The 23,391-nt window shown below is 23.1% G+C and overlaps 8 protein-coding genes across 8 annotated transcripts; 3 read left to right on the top strand and 5 right to left on the bottom strand.

Annotated features, from left to right (window-relative positions):
• Positions 1-864: 864 nt before the first annotated feature.
• DICPUDRAFT_83566 (uncharacterized protein) lies at positions 865-1,323 on the top strand (the record flags this gene model as incomplete). Its single annotated transcript, XM_003292917.1, has 1 exon — positions 865-1,323. The coding sequence occupies one exon, from the start codon at positions 865-867 to the stop codon at positions 1,321-1,323; it is 459 nt and encodes a 152-aa protein (XP_003292965.1).
• Positions 1,324-1,501: 178 nt separating this feature from the next.
• On the bottom strand, positions 1,502-5,036 carry DICPUDRAFT_95721 (uncharacterized protein; the record flags this gene model as incomplete). Its single annotated transcript, XM_003292912.1, has 5 exons — positions 1,502-2,874; positions 2,956-3,192; positions 3,258-4,695; positions 4,757-4,878; positions 4,964-5,036. 5 exons carry the CDS (start codon positions 5,034-5,036, stop codon positions 1,586-1,588), a joined length of 3,159 nt encoding a protein of 1,052 aa, XP_003292960.1. The 3' UTR covers positions 1,502-1,585.
• A 2,188-nt stretch (positions 5,037-7,224) lies between these two features.
• Positions 7,225-7,497, top strand: DICPUDRAFT_41330 (uncharacterized protein; the record flags this gene model as incomplete). The annotated part of the gene is made up of 1 exon (XM_003292916.1): positions 7,225-7,497. A coding segment is annotated over one exon (273 nt), but the record flags the coding sequence as incomplete, so codon positions are not given.
• A 362-nt stretch (positions 7,498-7,859) lies between these two features.
• DICPUDRAFT_83564 (uncharacterized protein) lies at positions 7,860-10,690 on the bottom strand (the record flags this gene model as incomplete). Its single annotated transcript, XM_003292911.1, has 2 exons — positions 7,860-10,463; positions 10,565-10,690. 2 exons carry the CDS (start codon positions 10,688-10,690, stop codon positions 7,860-7,862), a joined length of 2,730 nt encoding a protein of 909 aa, XP_003292959.1.
• Positions 10,691-12,124: 1,434 nt separating this feature from the next.
• DICPUDRAFT_157748 (uncharacterized protein) lies at positions 12,125-14,910 on the top strand (the record flags this gene model as incomplete). Its single annotated transcript, XM_003292915.1, has 3 exons — positions 12,125-13,255; positions 13,345-13,897; positions 14,876-14,910. The coding sequence occupies 3 exons, from the start codon at positions 12,125-12,127 to the stop codon at positions 14,908-14,910; spliced, it is 1,719 nt and encodes a 572-aa protein (XP_003292963.1).
• Positions 14,911-15,578: 668 nt separating this feature from the next.
• DICPUDRAFT_83562 (uncharacterized protein) lies at positions 15,579-16,217 on the bottom strand (the record flags this gene model as incomplete). The annotated part of the gene is made up of 1 exon (XM_003292910.1): positions 15,579-16,217. The coding sequence occupies one exon, from the start codon at positions 16,215-16,217 to the stop codon at positions 15,579-15,581; it is 639 nt and encodes a 212-aa protein (XP_003292958.1).
• A 1,723-nt stretch (positions 16,218-17,940) lies between these two features.
• Positions 17,941-18,288, bottom strand: DICPUDRAFT_157745 (uncharacterized protein; the record flags this gene model as incomplete). The annotated part of the gene is made up of 1 exon (XM_003292909.1): positions 17,941-18,288. One exon carries the CDS (start codon positions 18,286-18,288, stop codon positions 17,941-17,943), a length of 348 nt encoding a protein of 115 aa, XP_003292957.1.
• A 789-nt stretch (positions 18,289-19,077) lies between these two features.
• DICPUDRAFT_157744 (uncharacterized protein) lies at positions 19,078-21,437 on the bottom strand (the record flags this gene model as incomplete). Its single annotated transcript, XM_003292908.1, has 2 exons — positions 19,078-20,477; positions 20,579-21,437. The coding sequence occupies 2 exons, from the start codon at positions 21,435-21,437 to the stop codon at positions 19,078-19,080; spliced, it is 2,259 nt and encodes a 752-aa protein (XP_003292956.1).
• Positions 21,438-23,391: the final 1,954 nt, after the last annotated feature.

Below are 23,391 nucleotides of genomic sequence, written 5' to 3'. Positions count from 1 at the left end.
TACTGAACTATTTAACATCATCATTGAATTATAACTAGAATTATTACTATTATTATTGTTATTATTGTTGATATTATTAACATTATTATTACTATTATTTACATTTTGGTTACTAACTAAACCATTTGATGATGAATATATACTATTGGTTGTTCCATTATTTATTGTATTATTTAAATTATTTGAACTCGTTGAAAAATTAGACATTATTTCTATATATTATTTTACTCTATATATATTCTATTTATATTCTATATATTACAATGTATCTATTTTTTTAAAAAAAAATAAACTATTTAACTATAAAGGGGATTACTATTACATACAAAAATATTAATATACAAAAATAAATAAAGTGTTGTTACTTTAGTTCATACTAAAGTAGTTATTGTTGATAAAAAAAAAAAATTAAAAAAATCTAAATCTTTATATTTATATTTATATTTTCAAAGTGTTGAATATAAAATAAATAACTATAAAATAAATAAATAAATAAATAAATAAATAAATAAATAAATAAAAAAACAAATAATATGTACAATAAAAAAAAAAGGATTAAAATTAATTTACATTAAAATTAATTATAAAATAAAAAAAAATTTTTATTTTTTAAATTAAAAAAAAAAAAACACAAAAAAAAAAAATTAAAAAAAAAAATAAAATTTTTTTAAAATAATATTTTTTTTATCATTTATCATTACCAAAAATAAAACAAAATAAAATAAAATAAAAAAAATAAACCCTAGACAATATCATAATATATAAAAGCCCACCTGAGTGTAGATGAAATAATAACCAAATTAAACACCATTATAACAAACCTCCTATATTAATAGATTTTATAATAAACCACCTTAATAAATAATGAACTCGCTTTCAATTTTAAATAATATTGAAGAAAAAGTAGTGGATGCAATTAATACAGCGGCATTATCAATAGACTCATTATCAGATTCGCTAAATGTAGAAGATTCACCTGAAAATTTTAATAGATTCCAATCACTCTCTGATAGATTTTATTCAATTGTCAAAAAAGATATTCATAAAGGTTTAATTGATTTTATAGACTCTATGACTGACATAGCGCCATTTGATCACTCTAGTTATTTAAAGAAAGCGGAATTAGATGTATCTCATAGTTTTACCGAAATCATTTTAAGTCATTTAGATGATCTAAACACAATTATTGAAAACCATCAATTACAACAACAACAACAAATACAACAAAAAGAACTTAAAGAAAAAGAAAAAGAAAAACTATTAAATCAAACCAATCAAATAGATAACCCCACTTCAATAAATACCGAAATGAATGTGGACTAAAAGCAAATAAAAAAAAAAAAAAAACTAATCATTTATTATTTTATAAATATAAATAAAAAAAATAATAAACTTTTGTATATATATTTTAATATCTATCATTTAAATAGATTTAAACTAAATAAACCTTTCTAATTTAATTTATTCTTTTGTTATATTTAAATAGAATTATTTTTTTTTTGGTTATATATAACTATATTATATATAATTATATTATTATATAATTTATTTTTTATTATTTTATATTATATTATTATTATTATTATTATTGTAGCAAGCCAGAATCTTCTTCTTCATCACCAAATGGTGATTCCTCGCTATCAAATAAATTATCATTTAATCTTGAGTTTTTATTTACAAGTCTTTGATGATTTAAGAAATCTCTATTTTGGTCCAATTGTTGTTGTAAGAGATTTCTTCTTCTAATTTCATCTGTAGTATTGGATTGAGATCTTCTATGACCTCTAGCCCCTCTTAGTGGTGGTGGCATTAAAGAGTTACCGCTGGGATTTTTTTGACCATAAGGCTGTTGTTGTGGTGGTTGGTGACCATGATTATTAATTGATGATGATGAACTATTTAATGAGTTTGGAGCAGACACGGGTATACCAGATTGGAATGATACTGAGTGTTGAATTGGTTGCCCATTGTGAATTGGTTGTTGTAATGGTTGTTGTGGTGGTCCATTGATTGAAAAGTTGTCAAATGGATGTGGTTGAACATTTGAGTGGGATGCTTGTTGTGGGTGTAACTGTTGTTGTATTTGTTGTTGTTGGACATGAGCATTTATAACATTTGAATTTGAGTGAGATAAACGACCAAGTGAAGGTGAGTGTGGTGGTGATGGTGTTGGTGTTAAAATATAAGTATATAAACGAGCATCCTCCAATGATGCAGAGTGTGGAAATTTACCAAACTGTGTTGATGGTGGTAATGGTGGTTTTTTGGCTCCAATAATAGGTGACATTTGTTGATTTGGTGTATTTGAAGAATTTGGTGAAACAATACCCTGCTGTTGTTGTTGTTGAAGAAAACGTGGTGATGGTATAGTAGAATTATTATCCCCAAATCCTCCAAAATCATTTCCATTGGTTGTTGTAGTTGTGGTTGTGGTTGTGGTTGTAGTATTAAATGGATTAAAAGTTGGTTCAGTTGAGAATGGGTTACCTGTACTTTCGAATGATGAGCCTAAACTTGGACCATTTGTATTATTTATATCTGATGAGCTTGCATTTAACCTGCCATTTATATTATTTGAACTATTGGATCTAACGATAGTAAATGATGGTGCAACATTTGGTAAAGTTGGGAAGAATATATCAGAAAAGCAAGGTAATTGACCTAATTTGTTATATTGATCTCTTAAACGATGATACATATTCTGAAATTGGTTAACACTATTGAATAACTTTCTATCGACATCAGGGAAAATCTTTGATAATGATTCGATTGATCCGCTTATAAAACAAAATATGGAATATGAAGAACTATTTAAAATATTAACAATGTGTTGTAGTAGTTGATGTGGTATTTGTATAATATCCGGATATGGTGCTATAGCATTACTATTTACTGCCAAATTTACTGCTGTTGGTGATGTTGGTGAAACACTAATACTAGGCGAGCCTATATTACCATTACAATACTCTGCCAATGAATTTTGAACTAAAAATATATGATCCATAATCTCTAATAAACATTTAATAACACTAACACTTATTGGATGGTTTGAACTGTCCAATGATTCTGGTAAACCCCATTTCATTTCTTCGAATGCAAATCCACCATCAATCATATAGTTTTTATGATGGAAATTTACAAATTTAAATAATAAACATGAATATTGGGCTAAAAGTTCACCTAAAAATAAATCTAAAGAAAATTAAATATTAATAAAAGTTAAAGTATGTTTTTATATTTAATACTATTTTACTTACATCTGTCTCTTTGCTTTAACCAACCTAAATATAAATTATTAAATAAATCCTTACTATCATAGACATCATTTTTAAATGATAAATTATTTCCTTCATATAACAATACATGGACCAATAACAAAGATTTTAAACAAACCAATGGTTCTTTTAATGGTCTTTTAACGATCATATGCATTATACCCTTACCAGGCTTTAATGATTTTAATTTTAGTAATAATGCAGTATCGTATGGCACAAACTCTGAACTTGTTAACATATTAACAATATTAAAGATTTCTTCGTTTGGTGGTTGTGGTAATGGTTGATCAAATGGGTTTAAACTACGTGGTGATTCTTTATAAGAATCCTCTAAACTCATATTTGGGTTGCTATTGGTGTGTGAATGACCTGGTACAAATGTAACTGGTTGAAGTGATGGTGTTGATGATGGTGTCGCTCTTCTTTTAGTTTGGTTTGGACTTGGTTGTTGTATTGATAAAGATCCCATACCATTTGTAACATTATTTATATTATGATTTTCATATGAATCTGTATTATTTATAACGGATGATGATGGTAATGGTGATGGATTATGTTGTTGCTGTAATGTTGTTGGAATTGATGGTTGTTGAATATTACTATTATTATTATTATTATTATTTCCAACCTTTGGTAATGGTTTTGGAGGTATACTTTTAACTGGGCTATTATTATTACTATTGCTGTTATTATTGTTATTATTATTTAAAATATTTGATTTATGTGATGAAAATAATGGCGGTAAATTTCTTAATGCACATATTTGGTTTGTAATTTCAAAAATATTTGGTCTTGAAGCTGGATCAGGACTTAACATTACTCTAATTAAATTTATTAAATCATTTGAATATGTTGTAGGTGGGATTGTATAGTTTGCATTTAAAATACCTAATGAACCTGAATCTTCAAATGGAGTTGTATAAAATAGTAACTTGTACAATAAACAACCCAAAGCCCAAATATCAATCTTTTCATTGATAACATTCGATCTATATAAATCTACAATTTCTGGTGCTCTATATTGTAATGTTGTATGTCTTTGAATATCATCCTCGGCTATTTGCATATCTGATTTATTTTTTATATGAACTATCTCTTGTGTTGCTGAACCAAAATCACATAACTTGTATATACCACTCTCCTCGTCTAATAAAACATTCTCTACCTTTAAATCTCTGTGAATAATTGGGGGTGATTGTGAGTGCATATAAGCCACGCCTTCACAAACATCTTGAAATATTTTCAATACCTCCTGATCTGTAAATCTGCCTGTGCTGCTATTCATTCGTTTTTGCATCAATTCCACTAAATGTCCCCCTGAACAAAATTCCATTAATATAAAAACTTCTGTATTATTTTTATCACTAGTTTTGTGGTAATCAAAATATTTTACAATATTTTTATTTTTTGTTAATTTTTTCTAAAAAGTATAATGTTAGTAAAGTGGGCTATTTAGAAAAAAAAAATATTTAAAATCTTACCATAATTGAAATTTCATGTTTGACTTCCTTTAACTCATCATCTTCTCTAATTAAAATTCTTTTTAATGCATAGTGTTTTGATGTATTTGAATCTTTCACTAAAAAAACATATGAGAACCCACCTAAATAAATGATGATCAAAAAAAAAAAAAAACATAAGTATTTTGTTAAAGCTAAATTTAGGAATTTTTTTATAAGTCTCCATACCTTCTGCAATTTGTTTAACAAAATTTAAATGATAAGATCCAATTTTTAATGTCTTTCCTTGATGATTACCCATTATTTATATAAATAAATGTGAATTTATTTTATTACTTATTTACTTAATTATTTATTAATTTATTTATTTATTTATATAATTTTAAAATTATAATATTTTAATATTTTAATATTTTTTACATAAAATTAAAAAAAATATACAACATGAAAAAAATACAATTATTTTAAATTAAAATTTTAAAAAAAAAAAAAAAAAAAAGAATTTAATACACACAATATAAAAATAATAAAAACACTTTATATTTGCTATTATTGAAATAGGTTAATTATTTTTTTGTTTATTATTATTATTATTATTATTGTTATTATTGTTGCTAAATTATAACAATGTGAATAATGATACAAAAAATAAATTAAAAAAAAAATATTATATTACAATAGTTAGAACTATTTTATATAAATATATATTAACTATTTTTTTTATATTAATGTATTTATGTAATGTAATTTTATTTAATTAAGATCCTTGAGAAAAATAAAGAAAACAATATAAATAAAAACTTGTTAAAAAGAAAAAAAAAAATTAAAAAAAATAATTAATTTTTTCAAAAAAAATTATTTTTATTTATTTTTTTTTTATTTTTTTTAATTTTTTTTTTTTTTTTATTAATATTAATATGATGAACATTCAAAATTAATTATAATAATGAAAATTTAATTTTCTTTTATTAATCCATTTCCAAATAAACAAAATTTAAAAATTAAATGAAAATTAAAAAATAGTTATATAAAGGATCACATAATAAATTTTAAAAGAAAGGGGTGTTTTTTTTTTTTTTTTTTTTTCCTTAAAAATCCTCTTTTATTTGGTTTTGTTTTTGACTTTTTCTTTGCAACACAATATGTGGAGAATACAATTATTGAATTTAATAAGAGGTCTTGTTAAATACCTTTTATTCATCTTTTATTTGATTGTGATAAAACAATTGATTATTATTATTTATCACATTGGACTATATATGATAAGAATTTTTTGTAAATAAGTTTTCAAATTCGAGTGATTGCGTAATTTTTTTTTACTTTTTTTTTTTTTTATTATAATTCTTTGTTTTTTATTTATTAGGGGTGTTAAAAGGTTCTAATGAATGTCCCCAAAAAAAAAAAAAATTCAGATAAAAAAATTCAAAAAAAACAACTACGTTAGGGAAAAAAAAAAAAGAATGAAAAAAAAAAATTATATATTAAATTATTAAATTTTTAAATTATTAAATTATTAAAATTATTATTTTAATAAATTTTAAAATCTAAAAAAAAAAACTTAATATTTATAAATTAATTTTTAAAAAAACAAACTAAGTTTTTTATTTTTTTTTAAAATTAATTTTCTTTTTTTTTTTAACTAAAATTATAGTTTTTTATTCGTATTGTTTAATAATAATATAGCTATTTAAATATTAATTATTATATAGTGGATTAGATATATAAATTAACTACACACATATTCACACACATTTTTATATAAATCAGTCCATTTTTAATTTTTAAAATTTTAAAAATTAATTTTTACTCATAAATCCTCAATACCACATTAGTCAAAAATAGGATAATTAATTTATAGTGTATAATACTATATTGTTAAATTAAAAAAAATATATTATCATAATTCTTTTTTTATCAATTTAAAATTGTATTGGAAATAAACAAATATAGTTTACATATAATAATAATAATTTATTAATAAAAAAAAAATAGTTTTTAAAAAAAAAAAAAAAAAACACACGCAAACACATTTGTTCATTTAAATTTTTTTTTTTTATTTTATTTTTTTAAAATTATTTTTTAAATTATTTTTTTTTTTTTTAATTTTTGCATTACAATAATTATTTTTTAAATTATTTTTTTCGTTTATATATATAATTTATTATTTATATATAATAAAAACCCCAATAATAATAACAATAATAAACAATAATAAAAAACTTACAATAATAAAAAACACTCATACAAAATTTTTCAAAATAAATTAAAATTTAATTTTTTTTTATCATTATTTATTTATTTTTTTATTTTTTTTTCCCATATAATAAATTTAAAACACATATAAATTTCTATATTATATAAATTACTATAAAAAAAAATGTCACAACCGTAAGTAAATTAATGAATAGATAAAGAGAAAGAAAAAAAAAAAAAAAAAGAGGCGCTGATACTAATACAAAAAAAATTAAAAAAATTAAAATTTTAGAAACAATAAAGTTAAAGAAACTCAACAACAAGTTGATGAGGTTACAGGTATTATGAACAATGCTATTGGTCAAATGTTAGATAATCAACAAAAAGTTTCAGATTTACAAGATAAATCAGAAAATATGAAACAAGGTGCATCTCAATTCAAAAAGAAGACAAATCAAGTTAAACGTTTAATGTGGTGCAGAAATATCAAACTTACTCTTATTATCATTGCAATCGTTTTAATTTTAATAGCAGTTATTGTTGTACCAATTGTCGTCCACTTTACATAGAATTAGTTAAATATAATAACAGAGAATAGTAAAAGGTTTAAAGAATAGTGTACAAAATATTAAATAATATATATTTATTGTTTTCACACCTGTTCTTCTTTTATCTATTTCTTTATTTATATAGATATAAAAAAAAAAAAAAAAAAAAAAAATAAAAACAATTTATTTGTAAATAATACACCTATGAAGGAACCAAAAAAAAAAACATTTGTTTCAGAAAAATAATTTTTAAACTATTTTATTTTTATTAGCAAAAAAAAAAAACAAAAGAAATAAAAACTATATATTTAAAAAAATGTATTTCGCTTTATTATTTTTTATTAAAATAATAATTAAACTATTTTTATTTTCATTTTTTATATTTATCTTATTTTCATTATCGGATTTACTAGAGCCGGTGAAATTAAACCTATTTTGGGTGATTCAGTACATTCGAATTGTTGTTGTTGTTGTTGCTGTTGTTGTTGGGTTTTTGGTTTTTCATTTTGTTGTTTTGAAAATAACTTAAACTTCTTTGCATTTAAATTTCTATTCCCTATATCATTTAAATTATTGTAAATCAAACTTTTTAAATAATAGATTTCTTTTAACAAGTTATTATTGTTGTTTTCGTTGGTATTATTTAAGGTTATTAGATTTTCAGATTTTGATAGATAATCTAGTGCTTGTGCTGGTGAAGATAATATACATTTTGACCATAAGATATATAGTTCGGAATAAAGGTTATTATTTGATACTACAAATGGTAAGGTTTCTTGAATTAGGTTTTCAGCAAGAGGTAACCTATTGGCATTAATATGGATTTTAATAAGTGCTATATTTGATTCTGCTATAGACTGTTGGAGATGATAATGGTTTGAAACGGATAGTGCATAAAGTGTGTCGGATAGACCACTGAATGGTGATGGTGTATGTTCATAGATCTTTGAGAGTAATGTATAAAGATAGGGTGTTTGGGAATCTAAACCGAAATCTTTTGAAATACCTATGGCTTTGATTAAAAGGTTGAAAGCTTTTTCGTACATTCCTCTTTGGTAAATATAATATTTTATAATTTTTTGATAAACCAATAGAATTTGGTACCAGCCAGGGCCGTCTTTACTGTCATCCGATTGAAACCTATTTGTTAGATTGATTAACGATTCGATAGTAGTTGAGATCATTGGAGTTGTTGATGGGGTTGCATTGTTTTCAATCAAATAATCAAATAATATTGTTAGAGTTGTAAATGATAATAAATTACCACAAAGGAATTGGGTCCTGTAGATACTGAAGCATTTGACTAGGGTTTGAATTGCTTCTTTATATTTTGATTTTTTTGATAATAATAATGCTAATTTGCAATATGAAACTAAATCTGGTTCTTCAGAGTTATTTGGGTAGTACCCATTTTTGCTATTGATTTGATAGTTTGTTGATATTGAACGAAGTGGGTCACGTTGTAATGATAAGCTATTTGCTAAATATGTTTTCATTGCTAATTCTGTAAAAAACTGAGCTAAATCGTTATTGCCAAGAAGTTCCCAAGCTGTTGAATATAAATAGTGTGCAACAGTTGTATTATTTGGAGTTTTATCTAAAAGTTTTGAAATTTCAATTGGTTGGAATATATCGCTCCATGTTGATGATACTGATGATACTGAGCTATTATTATTACCAGTATTATTGCTATTACTATTATTATTGTTGTTATTGTTATTGTTGCCACTATTATTATTAGCACCACCACTATTTATTAAGTTATTAAAGTTGTAGTTTAATAATGAGTTCATTTTATTGTTATTTGATAGTTCTCCATTTTCTAATTTAAATTTTGAAAAAGCTAAATGGTTCAAAGCCAAAAGATCGGGCATATCAAGGTTACCAGCTCTGTCGATGGATTTTTTTAAAATCTCTATATCGTTATGTGAAACAAGTAAATATTGTAAGAGGTTTGGTGATTCCATGCTATTGAAAACAGATTTTTTTAATAATCTTGCTAGCCAGTGATCCGCTAATGCTAAACATGAATGGTCGCCACGCTCCTGTGCTATTCTGATCGCTTCTCTAAGTGCTAGGTAACTTTCTTCAAAATTACCAAAATGGTAGTGTAGTTTAACCAGGTTCAAAACTGCATATGGAAGCATTACATTGGTTGTATCCATTATACTGCCACTGAGATTAGATTGGTTTACTATCACTTGGCCATTGACATAATCAAAATATCTGTGCAAATCTTCTAAACTGCTTTCATAATCTTGATACTCGATATTTGAGAGTAACGATATTAAATGCACTCTTTTAACATTGGGTAACGCTTGTTTTAGTTGGTTTATTTGGAAATCAATTTCTTTTGGATCGACTTTACCAATCATAGAGTTGATTCTAACGGTCTCTTCGTAGACAAACTTTTCTTCATCTAATGGTGATAAAAATTTTAATTTGATTTTTGATAGCGTAAATTCATTTTCCTCATACTTTTTTTCTTGATGCTTTTGATGTTTCTCAGTATCGTTATCGTTGTTCTCTATGTCTTCCATATCATCAATGCTTTCATCCATGTTTTGACTGATGTTGTTTCTATTCGTTTCTTCTTGTTCCTCCTCTTGCTCTTTTAGTCTTCTTTCAGCCTCACTATAAAAGTCATTTAAATACTGTGTTAACTGGTCATAAAGTTTAATTAAGCCATCGAATAAAATTTGATTAAAATTAAGCAAAACCTTTTTGACAAACGAACCTAAAATGCTTTTAAAATCTAATAGAGGTGCGTTCTTTAATTCACCACTATTTCCATTTTCATCGGCCCCAATCGGTTGGAATAGGTTTTTTAGCTGTGACATAAATCCATATATATCGTCAATACTATCGAATTGCACCATTTCAAGAAATTCATTATTTAAAAATTGAAGGGGTAAAACAGTTCTTAATTCCTTATCTATAAATTCGTATAATGATAGTTCGGATCCTAAATCATTATAATTTGTTTCCTAAAGTTATTATTATTATAATATTATTATTATTTTTAAAAAGAATAAATAAGAATTTCATTTATATAAAATAGTATAATTAAATAAAGGTCAATACCAACCTTAACATGTTTGATTAACAAATGTGATAATGCTTGCTTATGATGGTAGTTGATATTACCAGTAATATAATAGTCAATTAAAATACATATTGTAATTTTGTGAGGAGTTAATCTATATTTATCCATTTAACGATAATTTCATTATAAAAAGAAATAATGCTAATTATGTATTTTTTTTTTTTAATTTAAAAAAAATTAAAATTTTTTTTTTTTTTTTTAAATTTTTATTTTTATAAAAAGCGCTCAAAATTTTTTTTTTACATTTTTTATCTCTTATATTACACATTTATAAAAACATGTTTATTTGTTCATCAAATTAATTCCACACTTTTTTATTTTTATTTATTTATTATTATTCAACAATACCTTGCTACGTTTAATAAAATTTCTTTTTTTATTTTATTTTTTTTAATTTTAATTTTTGGTGTATTTATGAAATTTAATAGTTTTTTAAATAATATATATTATTAAATTTTTATAAAATATCTTTATAAAGAAAAAACCATTATTAATAAAACTTGTAAGTATTATTAAAAAAGTAATTTTTATTTTATTTTTTATTATTTTTTATTATTTTTTTAAAATTTTATTAATTATTTTTTCCTTTTTTGTTTTTATAGAATTTTTTATTTTTTATAATTTTTAAATTATAAAAAAAAAAAAGTATAAATAAAATGAAAAATATAAAACTCATTCATTTTAAATAATTAATAAAAATGGAAACTAAAACAACAAAAACTACAAAAACCACAACTACAAATAGTAAATATTATTATTTTTATTTATATTTCTATTTAAATAATTAAATTACTAAATTTATTTTATTTATTTATAGACTCAAGTGACGAGTTCATGGGTAATGTTAAAGGTGCAATAGAAAAAGGTTGGGAAAAAACTAAAGAAACTGCCAGAGATTTAGGAAAAACTTTTACAGATTCCCTTCCAAATGAAAATAGCTTCACTGACCGTTATGACGATCCAAAGGATAGCTACAAGAAAAAAACAACTGTTGAATCTAAAAATGACTTGACAGGTAGCAAAACCAAAACTGTTACTGAAGAAAAAGTAGAAAATAAATTCTAAACTAACAATAATTAATTAACAACAAATAATAAAACAATCAGATAATAAAACTTTTCTTTTTTTAAAGACTATCAAAATGTGTTATAATTTATTTTTACAAAATCGTTTTTGATTTCCAACTTTAATGTTAATGTTAATGTTATATATATTTTTATATTTTTCATTTAAAATTTAAATCTCGTATATCTGTAGTATAATGAGATACATTATATATTTTTGGAGGAGATGTTTACATGAATTTTTAAACAAATCAAATATAAAGTAGATAAGAAAGTATTTAAATTGAAATTAATATATTTTAAAATTAATAAATATATTATTAAATATTCATTATAAAATATAAAATATTATTTATTAATTTTAAAATTCAAAAATTATTTTTAACCCCACTATATTTTAACTTTTTATTTTATTTTATTTTTTTATTTAATAATAGAAATTAAAATTTATATTTCTACAATATTATAAAATATATAAATGAATAGTTTGTGTTTAGAGTTATTAAATAGAGTTGAAAAGTTACAATACATTAACACTAATAGAAAAAAAAATGGGTTTTATTATGAAGAAAAAGGTTTTTTCAGTATGGATATTCATTTTAATTTTACAGGTAATGAAATTATGACCGAAGCTAGAAAAAAATTAAAAGTCCCTGATGGAAATGGATTTACCACCAATTTTATTATTTATTGTTTGTTAGAGTCAAAAAAAATAAACTCTTCAATCAATTTAAATAAAAAAGTAGTCAAAAGAGCATTTAAAGCAATGTCCAAATGTTATGATAACAACTCTTGCGATGGTAAATATGGATTCTGGATTCAAAAGCATGATAATGAGAACAACATTTTCGTTCAAAGTCCAGTTAACTACCAACTCCTTGTAAATGAATCAGCCCATTTCACTGATGAATCGTTAACAAAACTATTCGGAATTAAAAAAAGAAATGAATTCAACTCTACCTTTAGCTACTCATCAAAGAAATGTTTAAGCATTCCATCAGATAATGACAGCACATCTATTAATTATGCATTGGGTTCATCTATTTTCGATTTAAGAAATGAGTTCCCAGACTCATATCAATATTGGCAATCAAAGAATAATGATCTTCAAAATTACTTTCAAATTATTTCAAAATATTCTTACAGACCATTTTCAAGTAACACTGATGAAAATTCAATTGATCCTAGAACCTATTATTTTGTAAGAGGATTTATTAAAGAATGGTTAGAAAGTGGTAGAAAAAAAGAGGATTTAATATTACCAATGGTGTATGCTATGAACCAGACAGAGCAATTAAATGTATTTCCCCATATTCAAATACCATCACTTTCAAATCATATTGACATTTCAATTCTTGCAAATGTTTTATTTGCCATAATATCCTCCATAAAGTGCAAGCCCCATATGAAAATCACCAATGATATTAATAATATTTTAATTTCAATTGTGTTGTTAATAGAATATGTTTTAAAAACTAAACTATTATTTAAAAGAGCAGACCTTACTGTTTTTTACTATCCATCACTGTATCCTGTTTTTTGGTTTATTTCAAGATCACTAAACACATTGAAAGATTTCAAATTAAATTCAAATAGTTTCCCTAAAAGTGTAAGTTATAAAAATAAAATAATATAAATAATATAAATAATATAATATTTTTTTTCTAAAAAATTTTTATTTTTTTCAAAAAAAAAAAGTTAAAAACAGTATTACAAAATTTAAATAATATATGCAAATCTTATATTACCAAATTTTTATTAAAAAAAGTTAAGAGAAGTGCCAATGAATGCTATTGGGAAGATTTTTTAGGAAATGGTGATAGTTTAGATGGGAAACCAGTTAATTACAGTGAAGATAGGTTTTTTTCTACCTCATGCGCAATTAATATATTGATAGATACATGGTCCACACCTATGCATAAAGGCTCAAACCAAATTAAATGGAAGGAAAATTTACCATCTGAAATAAAAAAGCTTGTTGATAGCTCATATAGTTATTTAATTGAAAATATTTTAAAAAACAAAGATATGGATAATAATATATTTTTTTCATCACACACCAAAGGAAAAGCAACCACAATCACAAACTATCCATCCAATATTACAATCGATGTTACTACGGGTGCCCATCATAGTGAATCAAATGCTGATGAATTGTTATCAAAAAAGATACTAGTCGCATTAGTTAGAGGTGTTATTGACGAAAATGAATATAATAAAATGCTCGATGAATCTAAAATTCAGTGGAATGGTAATTTTAATGGACACCCTTTCGTATACTGGTCATCACCCGCACTGACATATAGCATGTCATTGTTAGCTATATCAAAATACGAATCAATATCAAATAATATATAATAAAAAAATTTTAAAAAATATATATTATTATATCTTTTTAGTTTTTTTTTTTTTTTAAATAATTTATTTTATTTATTCTATTTATTATATTAATTTTATTCAATTTATTTAATTTTCTAAAACTATAGTTTAATCATATTACTCCTATTTTTAAAATTGAACCCTAATTTCTTTGAGAACCATATTTCAAAATATATTTGATATTATAGCCATTGTGACAGTTTTGCTTGATTAATAGTTTAGAAAGCTTCAGTTTTCAGCTCCATTCAAACCATTTGAGTTCAATTATAATACTTGGCCAGGGTAAATATAATGATATTCATCAAATAGTGAATAGGTTGAAAAACTTCGACTTAATTATTTTCATCTTTATTTGTATAACTGAATCTTTTTTATAATTTGATTATTTGTTGTTGTTGGTTATTATTGGTTTAATATCACTAATATATTTGAAAATTATGATTTTAAAAAACACGAGGGTGGAGCTGATTGTAGTTTATTGTTCTAATAATTTAATATATTTTTGAATTGTATGTTTCTAAACAATTGTTTCTAACTTAGTACAGTCAGTACAACTTTGTGAGAATTCTATATGTTAACTGGGTGATCCACTATAACAGATTCATATGCGATTCATCTAATTTAGTAACTGAATCTAACATTAAAAAAATTATTTAAGATTAGTTTGATGAAAATTTTCTTTTAAAAACAATTAAAAGTCTGAAACACATACCTAGTATTAGATTACCTACTACAATATATACAACAAAATGATTGTATTTGAAACTATCTGAACTATCTAACATTTAATTTATATGAACCTATTTCTAAAATTTTTAACTAAATGCACCATTTTACTTATTGTAAATAGATGTCTATATGTCCCTCTTCACAGGTGAAATTTAAGATTTTTTTGGACACTAACGATAATTACTAACCTATATTAATTCTTTTAATTTTCCTAATGCAACTAATTATACTAATGATTTTAAAATACTTCTAAATTGAACATCATCATTTGTTAATTAACAACTATTTTTTATTTGAAATGCTAAACCTTTCTTTTAAATTACCAATTTTTAATTTTTATTAATATTATTATAATTTATAAATTATTTTTTATAAAATTGGTACATACAGTGACTGGATAATTACCCCAGAAAATGAATTTTTTGGATGATGTTATATCTTCTAATTAATATATATTCAGTATTATTATAATTGTTTTTTGTTGGACTGTATCCACCACTTTATTGAGATTATTGTATGTATTAAAATAAATATTATTGTGATGAGTTATTTTTATGTCCATGATGATTATATTATAAAACAAAGCTTTATGGTCTATACCCCACTATTTTCATAAAATATTTCGAAAGATGGTTCTTTAACATTACTGTACTGTGGTTTTGGGATATTGAATGATATTGATGCACCTATTCAATGACATGATTCTGATTTATTGAATTGGTGATAAACAGATGGTTGTTTAATAAAAGGTTGGGTAGTGGGGTAAATGATTGTTGTTTGCCTGTGAAATTGTAGTTTCCCTCAGTTTTTAAACGTTGTTGATATTATGATGGTGCACCTGTAGTACTATAGCCTGATCCTTGTTGTTGATGTTTTTCTACATAAAATGGACTATCAAGTGGATCATATAGCGAATTAGAATCTATTATGCATTTGTTGAGGTTGGCTATAATAATATCTTGATTGTTGAACTGGTTGGGAATTAAATGATTGTGGTACATGTGAATACATAAAGCTTTGTTGTGGTTGGTTATAATGATATTGTGTTTGTTGAACTGGTGTGTGATTAAATGATTGAGGGGCAGGTGATTCATATAATTTTTTTGTGGTTGGTTATAATAATACTGTGATTGTTGAACTGGTGAGGAATTGAATGATTTTGGGGCAGGTGAATACATAATATTTTGTTGTGGTTGGTTCTTATAATATTGCGAATGTTGAACTGATGGGCTATTTTGGGCTACATTTGGATAGGTAGATGGTGTATGTAGTCTTTGCTCGAGATAGGATGTTAAAGAAACCGAATATTGTGTTGATGGGGTATTGTGTGAATAGGTGCCTTTGTTATTATTATTTTTGGTGTTTTTTTTGTTTTTTTTACAATATAATTTTAAAGGTGAAAAACATTTAAGATAAACAACCAATAAAAGAGTTATTAAAAATAATATAATAATTTGAATCATTTTTAAAATTAAGGTTATTGTGAAAGTGGTGAAAAAATGATGTGATGATTATTATGTGGTAAAGTGGGAAAATTAAAAAAAAAAAAAAGGTGTGTGAAAATAAAAAGGGGTGAAAAAAATTGAACTAGACTGGACGGAATAGACTAGACTTGTTTGAACTAAGATGGGTTAGGTAGAGCGCAAAAGAATGGAATAAAATAAGCTTTGAAAAATTGAAGTTTGACTTTGAATTTGTTAACTTTAATTTTTAAATAATTTTATTTTTTAAAATTTTTTATATTTACAATTGCTTTATGTATATATTATGGAAGAAAAAAAAAAAAATTTGTAAATTTATAATTTTAATTAATAATCAATAATAAAAAAAAAAAATTAAAAAATTAAAATTTTTAAAGAAATTTTTTTTTTAAAATGAAGTTGTGTTTAGAATTGGGGGTATAGTTTTTTATATATTATTATTATTGTATTTTAATTTATTTTTAATTTTAAATTGAGTATTTTGATTTATTATACTATTTGATATTGAAATCTCATTAAATTTGATTTAAAATGATACCCAAAACACCTGATTAACTTTTTCAATGTAAAAAAAGAAAATAAAAAAAAAGAAAAAATTAAAATTAATTAGAGTTAAAAAACAAATGATTATATATAGTGAAAAAATGTATTTTCTATATCGGTATCATCGCAGCTAAGTTACAAATCAAATGTTGGTGTTATTGTAATTCTTTCTTTTAAGTGTTACAACATTTATGTCACACATCAAAAATTGGGGTTTTTATTCTTTATTTTACAGTGTCAACACATTTTATGACATCAAGCATTGGGGTTTTATAGTATTCTTTGTAATTAGGTTATTAAATTTGTTTATTTAAACTCAAATTCAAATCAAAACATTTCTTTAAAAAAAATAAAACTATTTATATAAACAAATACACACATAAACAAATATTAATATAACTATATAATTTACTTTATAAAAAATAAAAAAAATAAATTAAAATTCATGTTAAATATTTTTTTATAATTTAAAATTTATTATTTATTAGTAAATTTAAAAAAAAATTATTAAAAAATAAAAAAAAAAATTATGTTGCTATCTAAAAAGAGAATATTCACTCATTATTTAATTGATGATTATTAAAAATATACATTATATATTATTTATGCAATGGGAATTGTGAAAATTTTAAAAAAGAAATTTTTAAACCATTAATTAAAAAAAAAAAAGGAAATTTTTTTAATAAATTAATTTAAATTATAATTTTATTTATTTATTTTATTTTAGCTTTCAATAATGTAAAATTCTTTTATATTGGTTTTTGGTGAGAACTTAGTATATAATTAGACACTATATCCATATTTAATTATCATTTATTTATTTTATTTAAGATGGATCAGAACTTGTCATGCCCATATGAAAATCTTTATTAATAAAGCACCAGTAGAAGTATCACTTTGGTCCTATCAAAAGAGAATACTTGCTAGAGGTTTCAAAGCTTTCAACATCAGCCATTCAAATGCCGAAAGAATGCAAGCCAAAGAAGTAGGTTGGTTTGGTGAAAATATTAGAAATGGTTTAATGAAATTCTTTTTCCAATTAATTCTTTTGGAAATAGTAAAACTAGATTAACCTTAAATACAAAAATAAAACAAACCATAAAAGACAATTTCATACATATTTATGATAATAAAAAATAAATATTTTTTTATATAACTTTTATTAATTTTGAACGTTTATATCTAAAATTTTATTGTTATTATTTACACGACTAATATCTATTGTTTTAGACTCTAAAGCCGTTGATTTTTTAAATTGTCTTGAATTGTGGAAGGTGTTCCAATTTCTTTCAATTAAACTATCGACTTGAAAACTATTTTGGAATTCCTTAAAACTCTTTTCTTCTTCACTTTCAAACTCTTCATTTTTTATATTTTCATTTCTAATATTAGAAATGACACTTTTTCTATTTTGCATAAACCCTTGGTGATTATTTACATGATTTTTGATTGAATCATTAAAACCTTTATTCGAAAAGCTTTGGTTTTCTCCATTTTTGGTTTGACTCATTCCTTTCTTTCTTTCTTTTTTCTTTCTTATTTGATTTTAGATGTTATTAAAAATGATAGATTTATTTGGATAAAAAAAAAAAAATAAAGAAACAATTTATAAATAATTAAAAAATAAAAAATAAAAAAATAAAATATAATTTTGAAAAAAATAACATTGGGGTGGTGTGTGTTTAATTACCATATTAATAAAATTATATTTTCGTGTGGTTATCTGAGGGTTAATTATATGCATGGATAAATGTTTATTTTTAGTTTAATGTGGGGAGTGGGGGTTGAAGTATACTATTAAAAAAGTAGTATTTTTGGAGAAAAAGATAAAATTAAAATACAATGATATATATCATTATAATGATTATATATAACTCTATAATTTTGTAGCATTTAAAAAAAAGTTATGATAATTATAGTTAATAAAAACAATCTAAAAATAATAAAATGTAAAAAACAAAACCAATGAGTTTTATTATGTGTTATTTTTTGATTTTAGTTTTTTTATTTTTAGATAATACCAAAACATCATTTATGATTATTTTAAAAAATATATAATTTTTAAAAAATTGAAATTTTAATTTTGTAAATACACACAATTTAAAAAATAAAAATAAATTTAATATTTGTAAAAAAAAAAAAAGAAATTTAGAAAATAATTATATTTTTGTAATTTTTTTTTATTAAATTTTATTTATTATTTACCTAAAATTATTTTTTTGTATTTAATATAACAATTTTAATTTTTAATTTTTTTTTATATATTAATTTATATTATACTATTATTTTTAATTATTATTTAAAAATAACCTTTTTTTTCGAAAATATCTAATACAAATAAACCAGAACTAACAAGTGAAAGGAAACCACCAATAACAATTAAAATGGTTGTGAGTGCGTATCTAACTGAATCAACTTTATAAGCTTTGGTAAGGATGTCGACTTGATCATCTGTAGCGGCAATAACATTGACACCCCAGAACATTGGATGAATAACATCAGATCTCATGTTAGAGTATCTGTTGTATGATGGGTTCTTTTCACCATCAATGCCTGGAACGTAACCATTAACTTGGAGTGAATAACGACCGTGAATAGCTTTACCTGAACGTGGTTCATAATCAGCAAATACATCTAAATCTTCTTGATCGTTGATTAATTCTTCGACACCAGCTTTATAGAAATAACCTGGAGCTAAACCCTTCATTCTTGGTCTTGATAAGAAAGCTGGAGCACCACCTTTAATACTGGTAAGATTCATAAGGAATGGAATGGTTTGGTAATAGTCTTGGTTAACTTGCCAGTTTTCATCTTTGACTCTGTAACGATAGTATGGGATACCATTGAAATCACCTCCAAATTCTTTGTAGAAAGTGAGTGAACGTGCATATTCTTCTGTGAAAACATTGACATCGGCTTCAATATCATCGAATAAATAGTTTGGTGGTAATTGTTCTGCAAATGAACCTGAAACTGGGATAAGAGTTTGATATTGCAATTTTGTTGCATTTTCAAAAGTAATTGGAGCTGAAACTTTGCCTATATCACCAACACCGGTAAAGATTGAATCAAAGTGGAGTTCTTTTTCTGCTTCCTCTTTAGTTTGAATATTTTCAAGTGGACTTGATTTCCAGTGTGATGGATCTTCGTCTTTTTTAAGAAGAGCTAAAAGTGGATCAATAGCATTAAAAAGCATATCGTGGACAGTATGTTTGGCAATTGGACCACCTGCATATTTACCAAAAACTTTAGATTCCATAACAGCATCACTGAAATTGGACAACATTGCATTAATATAGACACCCAATGCTCCAACTTGTTCTGCTGAGAAACCAGCGGCAACAAGTTGTTGTTGACCTTGTGGAGTTTTTAAAAGAGTAATAATAGTACCCATACCTGTTGGAGTGACTAAATTAATTTGACTTTTTTCTGAGGCTAAAACTTTGGTTTGTGCGAGTGAAAGTGAAACACCAGTATTAATACCAAATTCTGGGGGTGTGATAAGACCTAAAGTTGGGGCAAGTTCGGCAACAGATTTACCATTAGCAAGACCATCAGCTAAAGCCCATTGAAGTAAACCTAAATCATTGTTGGTACATGTGGATGTAACACATTCTGGGATGTTCTTTTTAATAGACATTGGAACTATGTTATTTTTTGTCAAAGTCCAATATTGAATAACAAAGGCAACAGAATCAGCTATATTTTTAAAAAAAAAAAAAAAAAAAAAAAAAAGTGAAAAAATTAATATAAAAATAATAATAATAATAAAAATAATTAATAATTAATAAAATACTTACAATCAAAAGAGAAAGGAGCAGCTGCAAGAGTAGTGGCAATACTTCCGGTTAAATATCCTTTGTATGAGTTTGTATCAATAATTGAACCGGTGGTTGCTGAAAAGAGATTTTGACATTGTGCTGAAGCAAAACCAGTTGGTGGAACACCGAAATTGTAAAATGAAAGTGGAATAGAACCTTTTTTGCTTTCGTCCAATAAATCATTACAAAAATCTATAGGAGATTTACCTTGGGCAATATAAGCATTTAAGTATTGACCATAGAGTAGTGGTGTCATCATTGGTAAAGCCATATCTACGAAAACTTGGGAGTTTAGTGTTGCCAATACTTGGCTAACATATGCAGCGGCCATACCAAGAGCGACAGCAGTTTCACCTAAAGGACCAGCTTGTTCGAGAACGGCAGCATAGGCTAAATTGAAATGATAAATAGTATCGGTAGTTGGATCTCTAGTACCATTGATTTGAGTTTGATTAAGTGGGTAATAACGTTTCCATAATTGGAATTTTAATCTCTCTTCATCATCATAAAGTTCATAGTTGATACGTTCGTAAACATATTTGTAATTGTATGGGCCTACCTCTTCGTATTTTGGTAATTCACCTTTGAGAACGTCTTCTGGATTGGTACAATTGTAAGCATAAAATTTATAAATTCTTTCGTTGTTTGGATCTTTTTCATTACCAATGAAACGAATCCATGGATCAACAATTTCGTCGGCGCCATTGTTTGGAATTACAACTGCTGCTTTTTCAAATTCATCATTAAGTACATTATGAACTACTGTGACGATAATAATACCAACGGCAATTAAAACCAAACCGATTGGAAATGAAACAAATCTTCCAATATGTTTCATTTTATAATACTATTATTATTTTATTTATATATTACAATTTGATTTTATTTTTAATTTAAATTTTGCTAAAAAAAAAAAAAAAAAATATATTTATTAATATTATATTATTTTAATGTACAGAAATATTTTTTTTTAGCGGTGGATGTGGTAGTTGTAGTAATAATATCAAAAATGAAATTTAATAATAAAAAAAAAAAATATGAAAAATAGTTGATGAGAAAAAAATAAAAATAAAATAAAAAAATAAAAAAAATAATTATAAATTTTTTTTTTTTTATTTTAAAATATTGATTTTTTCAATGGTTTAAAAATATCTGAGGACAAAAAGTAATAAAATTAAATTTAAAAAAAAATATAAAAAAAAAATATTTAAAAAAATAGAAAAATTGTATAGTTTTTGTATTAGAAATTTAGATTTTTTGTTTTTTTCATTATTATAATAATAATAATTTTCTTTTGGGTTATCCCAATATTACTTTTCTTAAAGGTTTTTAACGGTTTTGTGTAAAAAAAAAAATTCGTGCGGCTATTAATCTACATTGAAAATTTTTTTTTTGGGGGTGACCCTTTGGAAACCATAAAAAAAAAATTAAAAAAAATATCAAAAAAACATTATTATAATGAACCAAAAAAAATATCTAAAAGCCCACAATCCTTTTTTTTCTTTTACATTGATTTCATTATTATAATATATTTTATTATTTTTATTATTTATTATACCGAAAAAACATCAAATATAGTGATGGTTTTAAAAAAAAAAAAAAAAAATACAAACCTATATTTAATGAAAATAAAACAATAAATATAAAAATAAAATATAGATAAATGATAAATAAAAAAAAAATAAAAAAAATCTAAATAAAAATATTAAAAAAAACAATGAAAAAAAAAAAAAAGAATAGTTGGAAATAAATAATAAAAAAAAAAAAAAAAAAAAAAATTAAACGAGTTAACAATTAACCCTTTTAAACTTACTTGAAAATATGTAATTATAAAAAATTAAAAATAATGGGATATTTATTGTTGTATGAATATCTATATACAATTTTTAGATTAATTGTGAAAAAAAAACTTGGTAATTGAGGTAAAAATATATAAAAAAAAAAAAAGATTATTTATAAATAATATATATAAAAATTAAAATTATATATACAAATATATATATTATTATAGATAATTTACAAAAATATTTATTTAAAATAAGAAATAAAAAAAAAAAAGAATCTTTTAGTTTTTTTTTTTTTTTTTTTATATTTTTATTTAATTAAATTAAAATTAAATATATTTTTTTAATTATTTTATTTATTTTTTTAAAAAAGAATCCTAAATTTCAACCAGAGACAACTTTGAAAGACGTTAGAATATAATTTTCATATCATTGTCCATTGAAAAAAAAAAAAAAACTAAAAAATAAAATAAAAAATATAAAAAAAAATCAAAAAAATCAAAAAAAATATTCTTTTATTCAAACCGTTGGGTAAAGACAACCAAATTTCCCAACATTTGTTTTTTATTTTATTTTATAATTAATATTTTTATTTTTATTCACGAAAATAAATAAACCACATTATGCTTTCATTTCATTGCATGTGTGCGTCAACAAAATTTTTTTTTCTTTTAATGCCATGTATTTAATTTTAAACTACTCTCGCTATTTTTTTTTCATTGGCACTTTTTTACATTTTCTTTATTTGGATTTGAAATATAATAAAAAATCTATAAAATGAATACTATATATATTTTTTTTTAAAATAAAAAAAAGATATTTTTTTTTTCAAAAAAGTTAAAAAAGATATTTGTATTTATTTTTTTACTTTTTTTTTTTTTTTTTCTAATTTTTTAAAAAATAAGAGTTTTTCATTAATAACTATTTTTTAAAATAACATTTTCTGTATTTTTTATTTAAAAAAAATAATATTTAGTTTTTTTTTTTATTTGTGTTTATAAATATTTA

This window comes from Dictyostelium purpureum (assembly GCF_000190715.1).
Source record: "Dictyostelium purpureum unplaced genomic scaffold DICPUscaffold_384, whole genome shotgun sequence".
Lineage (NCBI taxonomy): Eukaryota > Evosea > Eumycetozoa > Dictyosteliales > Dictyosteliaceae > Dictyostelium > Dictyostelium purpureum.
The sequence above is the reverse complement of the archived record's forward strand: the minus strand, read 5'-3'. Positions and strand labels throughout refer to the sequence as shown.